At 32.2% G+C, this 19309-nt stretch overlaps 1 protein-coding gene across 1 annotated transcript; it reads left to right on the top strand.

Moving 5' to 3' along the window:
- The first annotated feature begins 4354 nt into the window (after positions 1–4354).
- On the top strand, positions 4355–10645 carry LOC107851013 (14-3-3 protein 1). The gene is made up of 4 exons (XM_016695897.2): positions 4355–4964; positions 8138–8260; positions 9701–9817; positions 10457–10645. Exons 1-4 carry the CDS (start codon positions 4470–4472, stop codon positions 10475–10477), a joined length of 756 nt encoding a protein of 251 aa, XP_016551383.1. The 5' UTR covers positions 4355–4469; the 3' UTR covers positions 10478–10645.
- Positions 10646–19309: the final 8664 nt, after the last annotated feature.

Below are 19309 nucleotides of genomic sequence, written 5' to 3'. Positions count from 1 at the left end.
ATCACACTATTATCATATCTCGATTATCGTATTATTTTATTGAGTTTATAGTGGTAGATGAATGTTCGGTCAGGCTTTAAGGAATTTTTGTGATAAGGTTAGATTTCATCAATTTATTTTGTTGTAGTTTCTGATCTATCACTATCTGTTGTTTTCGTTATTATCGTGATGTGATAGTTCACATCATAGATGACGATCAAGATATTTTAATACTTCACATATGGCTTGACACGAAGCACACGTGCAAAGCACGTACATTTGACTTGTATATAAAAAGACACCTAGAGGACAAAAGCATGGCTAGGTGCTCTGGCTTTAGACATAACTTTCATGTCTCATATCTTGGGATCGAATCCCAGCAGCTGCATTGTTTGATAAATTTTTTTCAAAGCACCCACAACATCTACGTTCATTTCTGTACTTGTTCGATATTGTATATTGAGTCAGTGGATCCACTATACTAATGTACGATCTCCTTGTTCGATATTGTATATTGAGTCAGTGGATTCACTATACTGATGTACGATCTCAAAGGAATAAGGGTGTCAAGTCATGTCTAGAGAGTTAGTGATTATTGCATTATTGTTCTTTTAAGGTCTTTTGCATCTTTGAGATTGCACTTTATGTTGAGGGGAATTGTGAAAATAGCTTTGCCCTTCTGTACTTGTTCGATATTGTATACTGAGCCAGTGATTCAGAAGTAAATATACGGACTAGTCGAATGGGTTCAACATCTACTATATATTAATAAAAATATTTTTGATGTACGTGGCTCCGCCACTGTACTGAGCGATAAAGTTGTGCATCTAAGTTGTGAGGAGCGCTTTATCCTTTAGATGTGAGACTTTTTGATGCAAATTTACTCTCATATAATATATATATGACATCAAAAGGAAAATGGAAATACATTAACTTATTTATTAATTAACTTATTTATTAATAATTAAATTAAACATTATGCATGTGCATGTAAACACTGAACAAAAATGAAAATGCATGTCTAATGCTTCAACAACACAAACCTGACAACTATGTGAAGCAGACAAAGCACCCAGAAATTCCAACAAGGAAACAACAAATGATGAATTTGATACAACTCATTAGTCACGTGATATGTTATGACTAGTTATGTTACAAGTTTTCATAATCTTTTTCTTGGGTGTTTTATATTTATATTTGTAATCTTATAATCATATATCTATATGAAACCCTATGTACAAATATTTGAAAGTTAAACTCTTCAGGGCAATATCACCACTAAAAGAAAAAAAGATAAAATATTTCGAGTTTAATACTTATCTATGATATATATTTATATTTATATCTATAATGTATAATTTATATTTATAATCTATCTATATTTATATCTATAATCTATATTTATAATATATTAAAAGTGTGAAGGACGGTGATGGACACAGTATTCAATTAAGGAATGTCGGTGCTTACTACAGAAAAAAAATAAAAAATAACCTTAACCAGATTTGAACTCGAGCACACTTACTAGTAGAGAGCTTTAAGATCAACCTAAATTTCAGTGCACCTAAACAACTACATGTTTAGTGGTGCTTTTATAAAATTTATACCCATTTTCGTATATTTTTTTATGTAATTATACTTATTTTGCATTGAGTTTAGTGGGTGCCGGAGCACCCAAAATTTATGTGTAGGTTCGCCCCTGATGAAGGGCCTTAAAAATATTGTTTGAACTTTTTGTCCTTTATTAAAAGTCTTTTGCTTTAGACAAAATCGTCTTTTCACTAGTTTTTACCTAATATTTAAGAGTTGAAAATTAATTAAATATATTTATTTTAAAACATTTTCTTGTTTGAAGTGATCAGAATTAATGACAACAAATACTCTTTTCATTTGTTTAAAATTTCTAAATCAACTACACTTGATTTTAAAAAGATTTCAAAAATCTAGAAATAAATATAAAAGCGTTAGAATAAGAAAAATTTAAAAAGTATCAATTTTCTTAAAGTTTTAAGTATGCAATAAGAATGTAATCAATAATTTTTTAAAGATCTGACTTTACAAATTAAGAAACTTTTTAAATATATATATAGAGAATCATACCATAAATATTGTTCAAATTGATCCGTCTTTCTTAGCATGTGGAAAGAGGTATTAAATGACAGACGTACAAGTGATGATCCATCAACCACTTGAAACTTCTAGTGTTAAAATATATATGTGCTTACACTAAAATATATGTTTATATTTACATTATTATATTAAAATATATATTTATATTTACATTATTATATTAAAGAGTGAAAGTTATATGAATTTTTTATACTTCATTAAAAATTTTTGTAATAGATAAAATTATTTAATTTTCAATGATCAAATATTAGAAGATTAGACTAGTATCTTTCAATATCGTATGACTTTTTGGTTCGAACCTTTCATTATTTTCTCTTGCGTATGCATTCACATATTTAATTATGCATGCTCTGTACATTATTCCACCAGCTAAAGCTGACGTGTTAACAAAAGCTATGCATATGTATTTAAGTATTATAAATTTGAAAAGTATTTTTAAATTGGATATGCATGCTGTGTACTTTAGGTGTTACTTTTTGATTAATTATTTCCATTTGTCTAAAATGCAAAAGAGAAATTGTGTAGTTGACCATTATCCTTCAGGGGCATAATAGTTATTTCATGAATTAGATTTTATTTTTTTATTCAATATCCGGTATTCGCATTGGAGTCTGATTAATCCAGATTCGTATTGGGTACGGTTCCATTAGGGGTAGCTCCCTATCATGAATTTAAGAATGTGGTGCAGTGAATGGATTGCTCCTCCCTTAGCCAAAATTAGAATTATTTGATGCTTCATCTATTTTAGCAATTCATCAGACAAATCTTTTTGATAATATATCTTCTTTTGTTTTGATTTTTAAATATAATTTAGATTTTTAACTATGTAATCGATAATTTATTTTTAAAAGTAGTTTATCAACTAATTCACTCAAATAAATTGTTAAACAAATAATATTTACATCTTAATTATAAACCTGTAAAATTTACACGTATTTGTTCAATTCTCAAAACTAACAAATTATCGTAAGTCAATTATGTTTGATATTTATACTAGAGCACTGTCTAATCTCAGTTTTTTTTAATATACTATGTAAGATTTGAGTTCGAAAACTCTAATTAACTATAGAGAAATCTTATTCATCCAATCACAACCTTGATCGGTACCAACAATATCAATAAATTAGTATTTTTGACACTGAAAAACGACTCACAATCTTTTTATTATTATTAGACAATCTTGATTATTTATCAACATAATATAATATTTTTGAGAATAGAACAAAATTTATTAAAAAACATCTTAACAATTTATTTAAAAAGAATAAATTGTTAAAGTGGAATGTGACTCTCATCCTTCTCAGCTGTATAAGCTCTATCCTCAGTCTCAGATTATTATTAACCAATTAGACACAAACGCCACTCTTACTCTACGCGCTTCTTCCCAACGTGTACCTCAAAACCCCCTTTCCCTCCACCATGAATTGATTTGATGTGGAATAATTTATCGGAGAAACTTGAAGTAACGATAAAGTTATATTTATACTATTTATAGGTCGTGAGTTCAACCTATGAAATCAACCGCTAACACTTGCATTAGACTAGAATGCTTATATCATATTTCTTAGGGGTTATTTGGTTGAAAGCGTATTATTTCGAGATACATTATCACGTGATTAGTTATTTTGCGATAAGTTATTCCACCATATATATGAAATAACTTATTTCATCAATATGGTATAAATGGAGGGATAAATAATTTCGAACTACCTAATTTTATTTTATTGTATTATTAAAATTCATTATTACGTAACAATTAAAAGTCTTTATTTAATGATCTATTCAGTGTGATCTGACCATTACTTTTTTTTATCCACATTTTATGCTTATACATTTTAATCACTCTCTTATCTTTTATCATGTTTTTTTTTATGATAGCTACATGTCATATCTTAATTTTTTTTCGAAAGTCTATTTATCAAATTGTTAATGTGTAATAATATATAGCGATGAAAAAGGATATAATCTATTCAAATATCACCTTTATCAAAATAATATAGTACACCAAGAAACAATACATACGATACTTTATAAAAACCAAATACTTCTTTTATTTATTTTTATTTATCACATTTCATTTTACAAAAAATTAATTTAACTAAATCTATTTAAAAATTATATAAAAAATACTATAAATTTCGATTCTTCTCATATTATTGTGATTCAATTCTATATCTTAAAATATTTGTAACCAAGTGAGGATCAGTAGCGCGTACTCAAGTTGAACTTACACGTGCAAGTGGGCGTTACAATACTAATTCACACTTCCCTCCGACTATAAATATCCTCCCTTCAAAACATTCAAAAAATCCGCAAAAGCCCCAAAAAATCTCCGGCGAAGCCTCCGTCACCGACCGCCAATGGCCGCCGTACCGGAAAATCCAACCCGCGAACAATGCCTCTATTTAGCAAAACTCGCCGAACAAGCCGAACGTTACGAAGAAATGGTAAAATTCATGGAAAAACTCGTAGTCGGATCCGGATCCGGGTCGGAGTTAACAGTCGAAGAGCGAAACCTCCTCTCTGTCGCGTACAAAAACGTGATCGGTTCACTACGAGCAGCGTGGAGGATAGTATCGTCAATTGAGCAGAAGGAAGAAGGAAGGAAGAACGAAGAACATGTTGTGTTAGTGAAGGATTATAGATCGAAAATTGAATCGGAATTAACTGATGTATGTGGTGGAATTTTGAATATTTTGGATCAGTATTTGATTCCTTCAGCAGTTTCTGGTGAATCGAAAGTTTTTTATTTGAAGATGAAAGGTGATTATTATCGGTATTTAGCTGAATTTAAAGTTGGAAATGATCGCAAGGAAGCTGCTGAAGATACTATGCTTGCTTACAAAGCTGCTCAGGTAGATTTATTATTGCTTTCTTCGCTTTTACTCGTCATTTTTCGCGCTTTACGGGAATTAATTTGACCAATTTTCGAAGCTAAATTGAATTAAATTAGTTTAATATTTAAAATTCAGACGATCGAGAACTATATGAAAAATACTGTAAGTTGGATGAGTATTTGATTGCGTGTGCGGTTTCTGGTGAATCGAAAGTTTTTTATTTGAAGATGAAAGGTGATTATCGGTATTTAGCTGAATTTAAATTTGGAAATGATCGTAAAGATGCTGCAGAAGATACTTTGTTTGCATATAAAGCTGCTCAGATATAGTTATTAGTCTCTGAGTTCGCTTTTACTTGTCACGCTTCGCCTTACGAGAGTCAATTTGAGTAATTTTTTCAGCTAAATTGAATTAGTAGAGCCAATTTAGAGAGTTTTGAGTAGTAATTTTTGGAGCTAAATTGAATTAATAGAGTCGATTTGAGTAATTTTTGGAGCCAAATTGAATTAATAGCTTCCGTTTGAGTAGTTTTTGGAGCTAAATTGAATTAATAGAGTCGATTTGAGTAATTTTCGGAGCTAAATTTAGTTAGATTTACTATGCTTGCCTGCAAAGCTGGCCGGGTATATTTGTTATTCACTTCGTTCACTGTTACTTGTCAGTTTTGGTTGAGGAGAGTTAGTTTGAGTAATTTTCGGAGATAAATTGAATTTGATTAAGGATGCTATGCTTGCCTATAAAGGTGCTTAGGTATATTTTATTACTTGCTTTGTTCCCTTTTACTTGTTAGCTTTTAGTTCACGAGAGTCAATTTGACTAATTACAACAACAAACCCAGTATATTCCCACCTAGTGGGGTCTGGGGGGTAAGATGTACGCAGTCCATACCTCTACCTCTAACGAAGTAGAAAGGCTGTTTCCGATAGACCCCCGGCTCAATTTGACTAATTATCAGTGCTAAATTAAATTAGATTAATTTAATATTTAGACGTTCGAAAACTATATGAAAAAATACTATAGGTTGCAATTCCGTATCATATTAATATGATGAAAAATATGTTTTAAAAATGCTAGTCAAAATTCATGTGATTTGACTCTTGAGAAGCGAAATGTGATAAGTAAAAGTGAATGGAGCTAGTATTTACTACCCTTTATTCAAAATTTAGAATGGGCGACTTGATGCAACTGGAAAAGTTGTAAGCCGTGGAAACAACCTCTTGCAGAAATGTAGGGTAAGACTGTGTATAATAGATCTTTGTGGTTTGGCTCTGCGTAGAGTGGGAACTTAAGTGCACCGGCTGTCTTTTTTGCTCTTAATTTAAAGTTCAATCTACATAAGCCTGGATTTGTTAATTTATTTGTTTTTTTCAACTTCGAGTATTTTGAATAGTGATGGAAAATTGAGTCTGCGAGTAGTTTGAAAATTCAAACTTTAAGCAGTTCGGTGTTGAACTTTTTTTCATGTGGATTTGCATTTATTGGTAGTTTGTGCTAATTTTCTAATTTGGAATCTTAAATTGATGGAAACGTGTATTAATCTGCGTGTAACCTGAAATTCAAAGCTTTAGAAGCAGATTTGACTTTGCTAGGTTGAAATTTTATGCCTTTTGGATTGACTATGGTGGAGGGAAACTAAGTCAATGGTGGTGAACTTGTGTGGACCCCATCAGTGCATCCGGCCATGTATAAGCAGAATTTTCCCTTTAGATTTTAGTGCCTATAGGAGAGTGCATTAGTGAGTATACATACCTGAAACTCATCGAGAAATTTCGTCATATTATGACTGATAACTTGGGACATGCAGGTGGTGGAATAAAACTGAGAGTCAAGTGCTCTATTTTGTTCAATCTTTTATTCGAGCTCACAAGTTATTTTCATGCTATTTTGTCTATTTGATATTGGGGCATCGTGGTAAACCCCGGTGGTTTTGAGTTTATAATCTCGGATATGGGTTACAAGTAGATCTTAGGTTGTCAATTGGATATATTTGTAACATCTACAGCTACTGTTATGTTTTCATTCTTGACAAGAAGTTGGAATCATTTTGTCTCAGTAACCGTATTTGAAGGGGAGCCTTGGAGTAATGGTAAAGTTGCTGCCATGTGACCATGAGGTCACAGGTTCAAGCCTTGGAAACAGCCTCTGGCAGAAATGCAAGGTAAGGCTGAGTACGATACACCCTTGTGGTGGGGCCCTTCCCCGGACACCGCGCATAGTGGTAGCTTTAGTGCACCGGGCTTCCCTTTTAACCGTATCTGTTAGAGGGGTCATCGCTTTCCTTTTCTAATGATAGAACTTCAAATAATCGGCTTTCTTTGTAAAACCCGATTTCTCAGGAAGAAAGGGCTCCTCTGTATTTCTTTTTCAAAGATATGACTTTAACATCAATCACTTTTGGTCCTACACAAGGGGATTCATAGCTTCACTACCTTTTTTTGATTGAGATGAGGGAATCACTCTATCAGCTATTGCACTTAGCCAGTTCGATTTCTCTTTAATTATGGATAGTATTACAAGTGCCCCATTTGCAACATTTCATTATTTCGAAGCATTAACTCCGTAACAGATCTTTTTGAACATTTTTCCAGCACCAAATGCATCTACTTGACTTTTCCAAGCAAAAAGGTATCCTCACAGTTCTTCTGTCTTTTGTGAGGAAAAACCAAACCTATTAGGTACGTCACAGTCATTTTTTTTTTTTTTGGAGAGCTCTCCCTTTACTGTTGGGTCTGTAAGCCAGTAAAATGGTTAAGTTTGCGTGGGTAAGGAAATCATGGAGCTTATCATTAAGTATAGCTTTTCTTTGTTTGCTTTTATTCATACGTCTCTGGAATAGAGGTAAGGTCTGTGAACTCTCTACCCTCCCCAGACCCCACTTTGTGGGACTGCACTGGGTATGTTGTTGTTGTTTATATTCATACATCTTCATGTGTCTGGCCTAACTTATATTCACTGAAATATGAAGTAAACTTTTCCAGCCTTTCCTTCATGTGCTGCTCTCTTTGTTTAACAGACATGGGTACCCATGTATGATGTACAAATCTTTCATCTCCCACATTAATGAACTGATGTTTGGAACTTCTTGATTTGTGTTATTTTCCAGTAGCAGAGCTGTTTCTCTCACCTGCATAAAGTGAAAGTGTTCCGACACTTCTGTTATTCATTTTTTCATTTACTGTGATTGTATTTAGGACATTGCTCTTGCGGAACTTGCCCCAACACATCCTATACGACTTGGGTTGGCTCTCAACTTCTCAGTGTTCTACTATGAGATTCTGAATGCATCAGAAAAAGCATGCAGCATGGCTAAGCAGGTTAGTTTCTTTTCCTTCTATTGTGTGTTCATTTTCTTCTTCCTCCCACAACAGCGCCAGTAATGACACCGCAGTCTAAAATGATAGCCATACCTTACCCCAGATTTTCTTTGCATTGCATGCATAACTGCATATGTTTACATTTTATATATTGCTGATACCCATTTTAGAATGTTGGCAACAAATGTCATCGGAACCAGTTAAAGCACTTAAACAGAAGATATTAACTCTGACGTGCTAAAATGTTCAGAATATTTTCTTTTTCTTTCATCTATTTTCTGGGTCAGGTCTGATACAAGAAGTATATGAGGCATAACTCTTTGGTAATTGGTAGAAAACAAAGAAACAAAAGTTTGTTACTGTGAGGTAAATAAATCTAATCTAGGGAGAAATCTGCTGATGTTTTCTTACCAAGTTGTTCAGTATATGCTTTGATCTGATTGTGATTCAAATCTGTATATTTGTGCATTCGTGCTCCACTTGGTTAACAGATGTACCAGCCCCTCGATCTAATCATCTAAATCATAATAAGGATTTGTTTTGATGATATGTTTTTAGCTATGGAGCAAAATACCAAAGATCCTCTGGTGTTTTTCTCTTGTGTTGCAGAAGTGTGCTTGTGAAGAGTTCTTCTAAAAAAAAAAGTGTGCATGTGAAGAGTTGGTTTATCGAGTACTATTTGACGTCAGGGTCATTCGGGTGAAAGTGTAGCAAATGAATAATGATCCCAAGTATGCTGGAACTATATAGTGCATAGAGTATTAGATGCTCCATCCACTAATGCAATCTGGGGTGGCTGTGAACATTCCATCACGAGAGTGAAAGAACTTCTCACTTTTGTGTGGAATTAGATGCTCCATTCACTATGCTTATTATTATGTGTTTTGGTGGTGAATTGAGAATAGAAATGACTTTTCCGTTTACTGATTACAAGGAAAAACGACTTCTCAAAAACAAAAAAAGAAGGCATATTTCTGAGTGGTGTTCGTTTAAGTAGTTTGAAAATGTCATGCACAAATTTGTGGCAACTATTAAGGCTTTGTGAATTTAGTGTATAGATCTTTGACCATGTGGCTATGGTAAAGGAGTACTGCATCAACAATGAATGCCACACACATTCATTTTTTTGCTTGAAGTACCATAATATAGACTACAAATTACGGGTAGAATCAATCCTTTTCTCCAATTGTCTGATGAAATTCGTCCCAATTTTGAGATGAATAACTTCTTACTGAAGATTAACTTTACCAGAAATTTTGACGCAGACTTGAGGCTCATAAACCTTTTAGTGTTTCCTGCAACTGCCTAAAAAATTGGGCAAGAGGTTTCACTTTATTCATTTTTAGTTCTTTTGCATATAAAAATGACTACCAAATTTCATTTTTAAGAGTAGTCTTGACTCTTGAGCTGATTCGTGATTCATCGTTTGCTTTGTTACAGGCATTTGAGGAAGCTATTGCTGAACTGGACACATTGGGTGAGGAATCCTACAAGGATAGCACCCTTATCATGCAGTTGTTAAGGGACAATCTCACTCTCTGGACTTCTGATATGCAGGTACTTCATTATTCATTGAATTATTGCATGTTATGTGATATACTTTCCCTTTGGGCTGGTTGTGGACGAGGAGTGACCAAACCTCGACACTCTGGTTTGTAGCCCCTCTGAGCTACAAGCCCCACCACATTTCCACTGGATCTGTTCTGGTGGGAGCACCCTGAAAACCTCTCCCTAGCCACACTTTTACCCTTTAGTCCATGAGGACTGGACACCCATGTTCCAGGACCATACAAGCTTGTTGCATGAAACACACCAAATCTAAAATAAGCACCTGGAATGAAATGAACGAATTCTGAAGATCGTTGGCAAACCAGTTTTCCTATACGTTTATAACAAAAATATTTCTCGAGCCCAGTGCACCCAATATATTGCTGCATAACTGAATCTGCAAACGGACTCCCACAAAATTCTATTCAGACTGCAATTTCAAATATATCCAATCCTAACGAGAATAGTACCATTCGCTTCTTGCTTGTTTTAGAGTCGTCATTTTGCTTAATAGAGAAACTACTACAACATACCCTTATCCCACCTTACCCCCTACCTTTTGAAGGTAGAGAGGTTGTTTCCCATAGACCCTCAGCTCAAGTAAAGCAATAGAGAAACTAAAACGTTATTATATTATGCTTAATGCAGGAGCAGATGGACGAGGCTTGACGAAACTGCTCCTCTGAGCTGGGCTCAAATGTCACACAAGCAGTCTGTAAAATCTACATATGCTACTGATAGCTTTTGTATTTGATACATATCCTGTCTACTGTCTTTCAAACTTTTGTTTCATACTTTTGATGATTTTAATTTTATTTCTCTAGCTTTCTTTTGTTATTTTCTTTTATTTGCCTTTCTGAGATCCTCTTCCTTAGTGAAAAAATAAATAAATTCTTGGAGTATCTCAAAGAGTCGATATTATCTTAGCCAATCACGAACTAATACTTTAGTTCGTATATGGTTTATAATAGCAATGTTTTGTGGGTTAGTATTTTCATCAAATCAAACAAATATTCAAACTAAAGGGAAGACAATGTTCACAAAAATTAACATGAATGTTCTTCTGAAAATGCTTTCTCCAGACTAATCCAAATGAGTGTATATAATTTTTAAAAAACTAACTTTTCCCTTTTTTCGTGTAATAGTTTCTGAAAACTGAATACAAAATTCAAAATGTCACCTTAATCACCAAAAGTTTCGGATTCGATCTCTGAATACTAAAAATAACCGAGTAGAGAGCTTCTTCCTTTAATGTAATAACTGGTGTTTTTTCTTCACTTTAGCCCTTAAATAATTTTAGCCGTCGGAGACCGGCTCAATAAACTTCTGGATTATGCTTTCTTGATTAATTATCTAACTTATTCAAAATGATGTCGATGGGGTCTTAAGCGACACTAATCTAAATTAGTTGAGACCTAAATGCAAGATTCAATACAATAACAACAAATTTAGTGTAACTCTACGAGTGGAATCTGAGGAAAGTTGTGTGGATCAGTTTTACCCCTATCTTGTGAGGGTTGGGAGATAGTTTTCGGTAGGTCCTCGGCTCAAATGAAGTATAACAAACAACAATATGTAAAGGCGAAATATGTTTGGGAGCAATAATTGTGTAATTAGACGAGTGTAGGTAGCTAATAATTGTGTTGTTATTGATTTTTATTAAAAATATTGTATTATGATTTTATTATAATATATTATCGAGTTTATAATTATAAATTTTGTGTCAAATTTAGGCATAATTTTGATAGTTTTTAGAATTTTTATATATATTTAGTCGTGTTTCATGTTTTTCAAAAACGAAAGTGAAATGTATTTTAAAAAGCTAAAGTCAAACATATTATGAAATTTCAACCAGAACTCACTCAAATCTAATATCTTAAAAATACTTGAAAAATTATGAACAAATATTTGCTCCCAATCCTAAAGAGTATTAAAAAAATTTCTCCGGTATTTTGTTTTTGTTTTAAAGTTCAATTAATTCGCATTTATGTCGAGCAATTTCATATAAGAGTAAAATGATTTTTTATCAAAGCAACTTCATAAGTAAAAGTTAAATTTAAGATATCTGATTAATAATAGAGGACTTCGTACTACTACCACTTCACTAGTAGTCCTTTCTAAAAGTTGCTGCTTAATTTTGACCATATTAAAGACCGATATGGTCCTCTTTTGCAATTTAAATTCTTAGCTTGGATTTCCTTCTATTCATTCATTATATTGTTGAGTCCTTTTCATATTTTGTTTCTTTATTTCCACTATTTTTAATATAAATTTTGATCATATTATGAAATCTTACGTTTTATTTATTTATTTATTTAAATTCAAATAATATCAGTAATATTGTTTCTTTCAATAATTTCAAAATGCCACCTTAATCACCAAAAGTTTCGGAATCGATCTCTGAATATTAAAAGAATTTAAGTTTTGTGCGTCAGTTACAAAATATTCTCACAACTTCTGGATTATGCTTTCTTGATTAATTATCTAACTTATTCAAGTCTTACTCTTATCTTGTGAGCTGGAAGGTAGTTTTCAGTAGATCTTTGGCTCAAATGAAGTATATCAAACAACAGCATGTAAAGCAACAAACAATACAATAATTAAAGCAAAAGAAACAACAACTGTACTAAAACTAAAGAATAAGATAGTAGTAAAGTAATACTAACAAAACTGATAAAGAAGATAGACACGCTCGGCTATCTACGAACTTTTTATCCTAATTTCCAACCTTCACATCTTCTTATCTAGGTTATATCCTCACTAAGCTGCATATACGCTGAACACACAAAAAGGAATCACTTCACTCTATTGGAAATGGCAATGTAAGCAAAGTGGGCCACTGAGGAAGTTTGAGAAGAAAGGATGAAAGCAAGATAGGCCCAGTTGAATAAATGTTTGTTGGATAATTAAACAAATAAAAAAACAAATTCCAAGAAGTCATAAATGTTTTTTCTTCCACTACTAAAACCCACAAAGGAAAAAATAATTGAAGCCAATGTTGAGAAAGACTTGTGTTCCTTCAAGAAAGTTGGAGTTAATATCGGGGTTCTACTTATGAGTTTGATATAATTCAATACTCCTAGAATTTGTATTTGAGTTGAGCAAATATTTTATTATAAATAACTGAGTAATTCAAAACCTAATAAGCTATAAATTCAAATTCTATTTCCGCCTTTAATTTTGAGTAATTCATTTAAGTAAAAGACCTTAAGCAATACCACACGTTTTTGTTTTTGCTCTTTTAATATCTGTTACAAAAACATAAAAACTGGTTGAAAAAAAAAGTTGATAAGACAACTTGTAAATTAATGCTTCCAACCAACTCATGAAACAAGGAGATGAAAAATTAACTAAGGTATTTGTAATGACATGTGTATATTTACCAACATGGGGTTGTGGTACAGTGGATGGGGCTGCTCCACCCTTAACCAGAGTTCGATCTTGGGTATGGAGAAAACTCTGTTGGGAGCGCTGCCATCTTAATGAGCCCTGCAACGCGTGATCCGGATTAGTTGGGACTCCAATGCGGACACCGGACATTGGATGGGAAACAAAAAAAAGACATGTATATCTAAATGTATGTCTTTTCCCATGTCATGTTCATCAGTAGTATGATCGTTTTATTCAAATTCCAATATGAACATTTTTAATGCATTTCAGATATTGGAACGCGTTAGAAATAAACACGCTACGTTCCTACTAATGTATTTCACACATTGAATGTTTCTACAGAAATAAATGTGCTACATTCATAGTAATACATTCATAGTAATGCATTGAGCGCGTGAAAGTGTTAAAAAAACACTATAAACCTTTTTTTTTTTGCCGAACAACCCTTCAATTTTTTAATTTTTAAAAGTTTTATATTTTTTTATTTATTTTTTCATTCTTTTTCTTGTCTCTTCTTTCTTTCTATTCTTCAACAATGGTTGCTCCATTTGTTGAATTGAAATTGAATTCTTGAAGATTCTATTTCAGTTTCCATTCTTAAAGATTAATGAAAGATTCCATTCAATTGAAATTGAATTCCATTTCAGTTTCTTCATTCCATTCAAATCTGGAATTCTTCAAGATTCCATTCTTGAAATTGAAATTCAATTTCAAATTCAAATTTTCAGTTTTCAGTATAAACAAATTTGAATAATTCTTGAAGAAAGTTTTCAATTTGAATTTGAAATTTGAGTTGGAAGGGACTTGAAATTTGAAACTCAATGGAAGATTCTATTGAGTTGGTGTAATTGAAATTTGGAATGGTTGCTCCATTGTTGAATTGAGATTGAATAATGTAGTACACTTCCGTTGAAGACTCCATTGTTGAAGTCAATTATTTAGGAATAGTAATTGACTTCTACAATCGAAAACTTTTCTTCAATTATTGAAGTCAATTTTCGATTGAAATTATTGTGGAAACAAATTTGTGGAACTGGAAACAAATTTGAATCTGGAAACAAATTTGAAGTTGTGGAAATAATTTGAAACTGAAAACAAGTATTCTTGAAGTTGTGGAACATTCTTGAAGTGATAAGAATGGACATTGACTCAATGGAATAATTTGGAATTTGAGTTGTGAAATCTTTAATATGGTTGTAATGGTGAAAAAATGTTGAAAACTGATAAAATGGAGAAAAAAAGCGCGTGTACTACACTTCCTACCGTAAAATTGAGTACAACATTTTTTGGGGAATTAATTCCACTTTTAAAAAGTCCGGGGGTGGGGGCAATTAATTCCACTTAAAAAAGTATAGGTGTGTAATAGGACCCCCGCAAAGTTCAATATGCTTAACTGATAATCCGGTCAAACTTCAGGTATTTTTGTGAGTACTCTCCCTTTTTTTTAAAGAGGATGACAAATCAACAAAGACCAAGTAATATATGAAGCAGAGGAAGTATTTGTCGTTTTAGAAATTCAAAATAGTTTTAATTATTTTTTAAAATCGTTTTACCCGTATCAGTAGTTATAGATCACAAACATCTCAACTATGGGATGATGTTACGATTATTCGAAATCAATGATGAGTAAAATAGTTTTTAAAAAACTCTCCTAATTAATATTTCTTAAAGGATCTATAAAATAGAAATACAACAGATAAATGACTACAGATAATTTGAGATGGAAGAAATAATTTGAGATGGAAGAAATATATCATAATCTTACAATAAGATACCATCAATTAAGAGCATTCAATAGATGTATTGAAAAAATAAATTGAAAAATAGTAGTAGTAGTCTACTAATTTAGGATCACGAGCTTTATGTAAAAAAACCAACATAATAATTCAAAATTAAATGCGACGAATTCTTTTTATTGACCAAATGTGTGTATAGTCTTGATCTAGAATTATAAAATCACTCTATACATATATAATGAGGGAAGATGTGTTTAGTTAGTTAAAATATTTTAAAATATAATATATATTTTTTGATTAATAACCAAATAATATTTTTTGATGCTAAATTACTTGTTAGTGAATATAATCTAAGCAAAGCGTTAGAACAGTAGACAAGTAAAAAACGAATAGAAAAGACAATGACAATCTTATTAAGCTATCTCCAACGTAAATGTCTAGCAATGTAATTGAAAAATAAAGAGTTTGTGTTACAATTTAGAGAGTAATAAAATTCTCGTGATGAATATCAAATATGTGATTGGAGTGAGCGGTGGTTTTATGTTCTAGTATATATATATATATATTTAAATTTTCTAACCCTAGCATATATAGGATTTTGATCAAAATTATCGAATTAGCTAAAGTATTTAACCGTATTCTAGCTCTGTTCTATCTATTAGTATAATATAAACACCTGATACCGATAATTTTTTATCGTATAAAGTACTATAAAAAAGCATTTTACTGACTTATATGTTCAAAGTGTATGTAGTACAAGTAGTATAGTACAAGTATGGAGGAATAACATAACGTGATGGTAATAGCTTAAAAAAATTGTACCCTATTTGATTCTCCTTTAACAAAATAAATAAATAAATAAATTCTATTAAACTAAGAAAATTTATAGAGATACATTTTATATAAAATAAGGCACTGTAGATTTGCCACAGCACTTCCCTAATTAATGCACAAAAAATATTATTTTCTCTCTCTCTTTTATGGAGTATAATATATAGTCTATATATAGAGAGACTATATTATATAAAGACTCATTGGAAAAAAGTCAAATTGTATAAAGACTAAAGTAAAACATATATAAATGGAAGCAAAAAAGAAAAAAGAATCGTCTCCTGTAACCGAGGATTTCTCATTTGATCATTCAACTAATAGTTATTATCTCAAAAGTCATTTTCTTTATTGAAGGAAATTAGAATCGACAAAAAAGATCGCTGACTTTTGGAAGTAATAACGGTATTAGATGAGTGATAATCTAAAAAAAAACAATTCCAAAACGATGTTCCAGTCGAGACACAACATCTTTCTAGTGAAATATATATATTCAACCATGGGTTTGTGAGTTTCTTTTATTGAAATTTATATATATGTTTAAATAAATACGAATCTAGATGTGTCCAACCAATTAATTTTCAATCATATCACTAAAAGAAATTTGAAAAAATATTTTTAGATGAGCAAACAAAACTAAAGAGCATGGTGGAGCTTCAGTAGGACCTAGTGAAGAATAACAAACTTGTTGGCTCAGATCCGTTGTGGTCAATCATGGATTTTAGAATTTTTTAGACTATTATTGACACGCCGTGTCAAATTAGGTCTTGGTCTTAATTCATATTTCAAAAGGGAGCTCGAAGAATCGAAATAAGAATTGTCCGAGCCTTATAAGGAGTTCAGAGATCTTGCACGTACATTTATGAATTGGGGATATTTTCACCCCCTCAATTGGGCCCGGGAGCCAACATACCATGTCAACTGAACTTTTGGCTTAACTCACACTCCAAAAACTAGTTCAAAGAATGAGGATTGCTCAAGCCATATAAGGAATTCATCCTGATCCAATATGGAACATTCTCATTATATGTCCCAAACCCTTTTTTACGAAACTGGAGTGTGACGCACATTTATGGATCGGGGGCTATTTCCACCCCCTCAATTGGACCGGGAGCCAACATACCATGTCAGCTGAACTTTTGGCTTGACTCACACTCCAAAAACTAGCTCAAAGAAGGAGGATTGCTCAAGCGACAAGCCATATAAGGAATTCATCCTGGTCCAATATGGAACATTCTCACCATACGTCTAAATTCTAAATCCATCACTATATCTCGAGCCGTTTTAATAAAGTGTGTGTATATGGGGGTGTGGGTGGGGGGATGGAGATGGTTCATCAATTTCCCTCCAAGAACTAGCTCAATTATCAAGTAGTATGTCAAAACTCTAAAGTGAAAGCAGAACATATATAGGACTACTAATTGGTAAAATCTTTGGCCATATGCATAGCAAGTCATGTTGCAAGATTTAACCATTTCCTTTCACTACTTCAATTATAAGTGTAAATAAGTAAATTTTTGATTGATGTTCAGTTGAAATTAATCCATCGGAAAAAAAAAAAACACTTGTCGGAGATATTTTCAACGAACTTTTGGTTGGAAATTCCAAATTTCTCGATGGATTTATGACGTACACGTCCATCGAAAATTGACTGAGTTCTAGTAGCACATAAAAGGATTTCATATAACTAAACTATAATGTACTCCTTTTCACTTCCACAAACAAAAGTGATGAAAAAAGCTGCAAAATAACTTGGTATTGGTGCACCACTACACACGTGACATGCTATATAACTTTGATATATATATATATGGTTGTACTAAAAAGTTATGGGGTTAAAAAGTTAAGTTTTAACAAATGCAAAATAGTAAAAATTGTAAGAGATAAAAAGGAAGATACTGCAGAGAGTATCTATGCTTGGAGAAGAAAAAGAAAGGGTTAAATTTTCGTGTTTTTGAATAAAGTCAATATAAGAAAAGAAATAGGCATGCATGCCTTCTATATTCAAGATTGATCCTTTTATCTTTTCTCATTTGGTGTTTGATATAGCATTGAGACTCGACTAAATTTGAATTCGCGCATTGTAGGATCTATTTTTTATAAAATCTGACTAAATTTAGATTTATACGTTGCATGATCCATTTTTGATGGGGCTCGAATAAATTTTTTGTTGGGCCCAAGTAAATCCGAAATCGAGCCTTGTAAGACCCATTTTAAAGGAGCCCAATTAAATCCTAATTCATGATGCATTGTAAAAGCTGGTTTCTAAGGATTTTCGATAGACTTAGAATTGTAGCGTTTTGGTTGAACTATATATTTTTTTACTCCAAAGTATATAGAATGTCATTTTCTGCCGGAAATATAGCAGCAACCGTCATTGATTTTGTAAAGAAGTGATCCTGTGCCTAACTCAACTTATTAGGACAATATATATAATTGTCTATCCCTTTTTCATGTGGGAGAGCGTGGACAGTATAATATGAGGGTCCAACATAGGTAAACAGGATACACACGGTTTTAATAACATGAAAAGAATGAATCTTGAGTTTAACTCAAACATCCAAAACCTAGCTTATGAGGAAAAAATTATCCAAAGCCATATAAAAAGACCAATTATCAAGCTGTTTTTCGACGTGGGATTCTTGACATTTTTCCTATTTTGGAAGCCATAAGATTTATCATTTTTCAAAATAGTCAAAAGAAACGATACATTCGAAAGAATTATTTGATGGTTCTCTAAAATGAAAAATATCATATAAATTGAGACGAAGTGGACACAGTTTTTTGCTTCTTGTTTTTTTAATCTTCCATTTTGTGTTGTTTATGTTTATTGGGTGTAGAATCGACAATACTATAGGCTTCTCCCCTTTAAATTCCTCCTTTACCCTAAACACAAATGCCCATTTCCTAGCTAAAATGATATGTTTGATACAAGTTTTACTATTTCTAAATTTAAATTAAGATAATATAGTCGAGAGAAATTTTATCGAAATAAGTTTATATATGTCTAAGACGACGACACAATCGAATAAATTTTTAATGGCACTCTGAAAACGAAAAATACCACATAAATTAAGATAAAACGAATACAACGTTCTTTTTTTTTTATCCTCCATTTTGTGTTGGTTATGTTTCATGTGTGTAGAATCCACACTACTATAGACTTCTCCCCCAACAAATTTCTCCTTTACCCTAAACACAAATGGACAAATGGACAAATGTCCATTTGTCCATTTCTTTCCTAACATGATACACTCGAAATAAGTTTCACTATTTTCTGAACGGAAAAGGCTCAGAAATTGTAACCGCATGAAAATTTGATAAAATATGTGAAATTGTGATTTTATGTGATTTGACTGTTTTACCTCTCCCCGTAGTTGCATTCTGATATTTCTGGGGTGTGGGAGTGATTGACATGATTTTTGATGCTTTTTGGTATCATTTATGCAATATTGTGATTTTTGATGGCTTTGAGAGCTTTATTTTGAACTTATGTGAATATCTTTTGATCCGTACGACGGATGGCCGAACGAACTGCGCCAGCAGC

The sequence above is a fragment of the Capsicum annuum genome, chromosome 12 (assembly GCF_002878395.1).
Source record: "Capsicum annuum cultivar UCD-10X-F1 chromosome 12, UCD10Xv1.1, whole genome shotgun sequence".
In the NCBI taxonomy this organism is placed as follows: Eukaryota; Viridiplantae; Streptophyta; class Magnoliopsida; order Solanales; family Solanaceae; genus Capsicum; species Capsicum annuum.
This window is presented reverse-complemented; position numbering and strand designations above follow the sequence as displayed.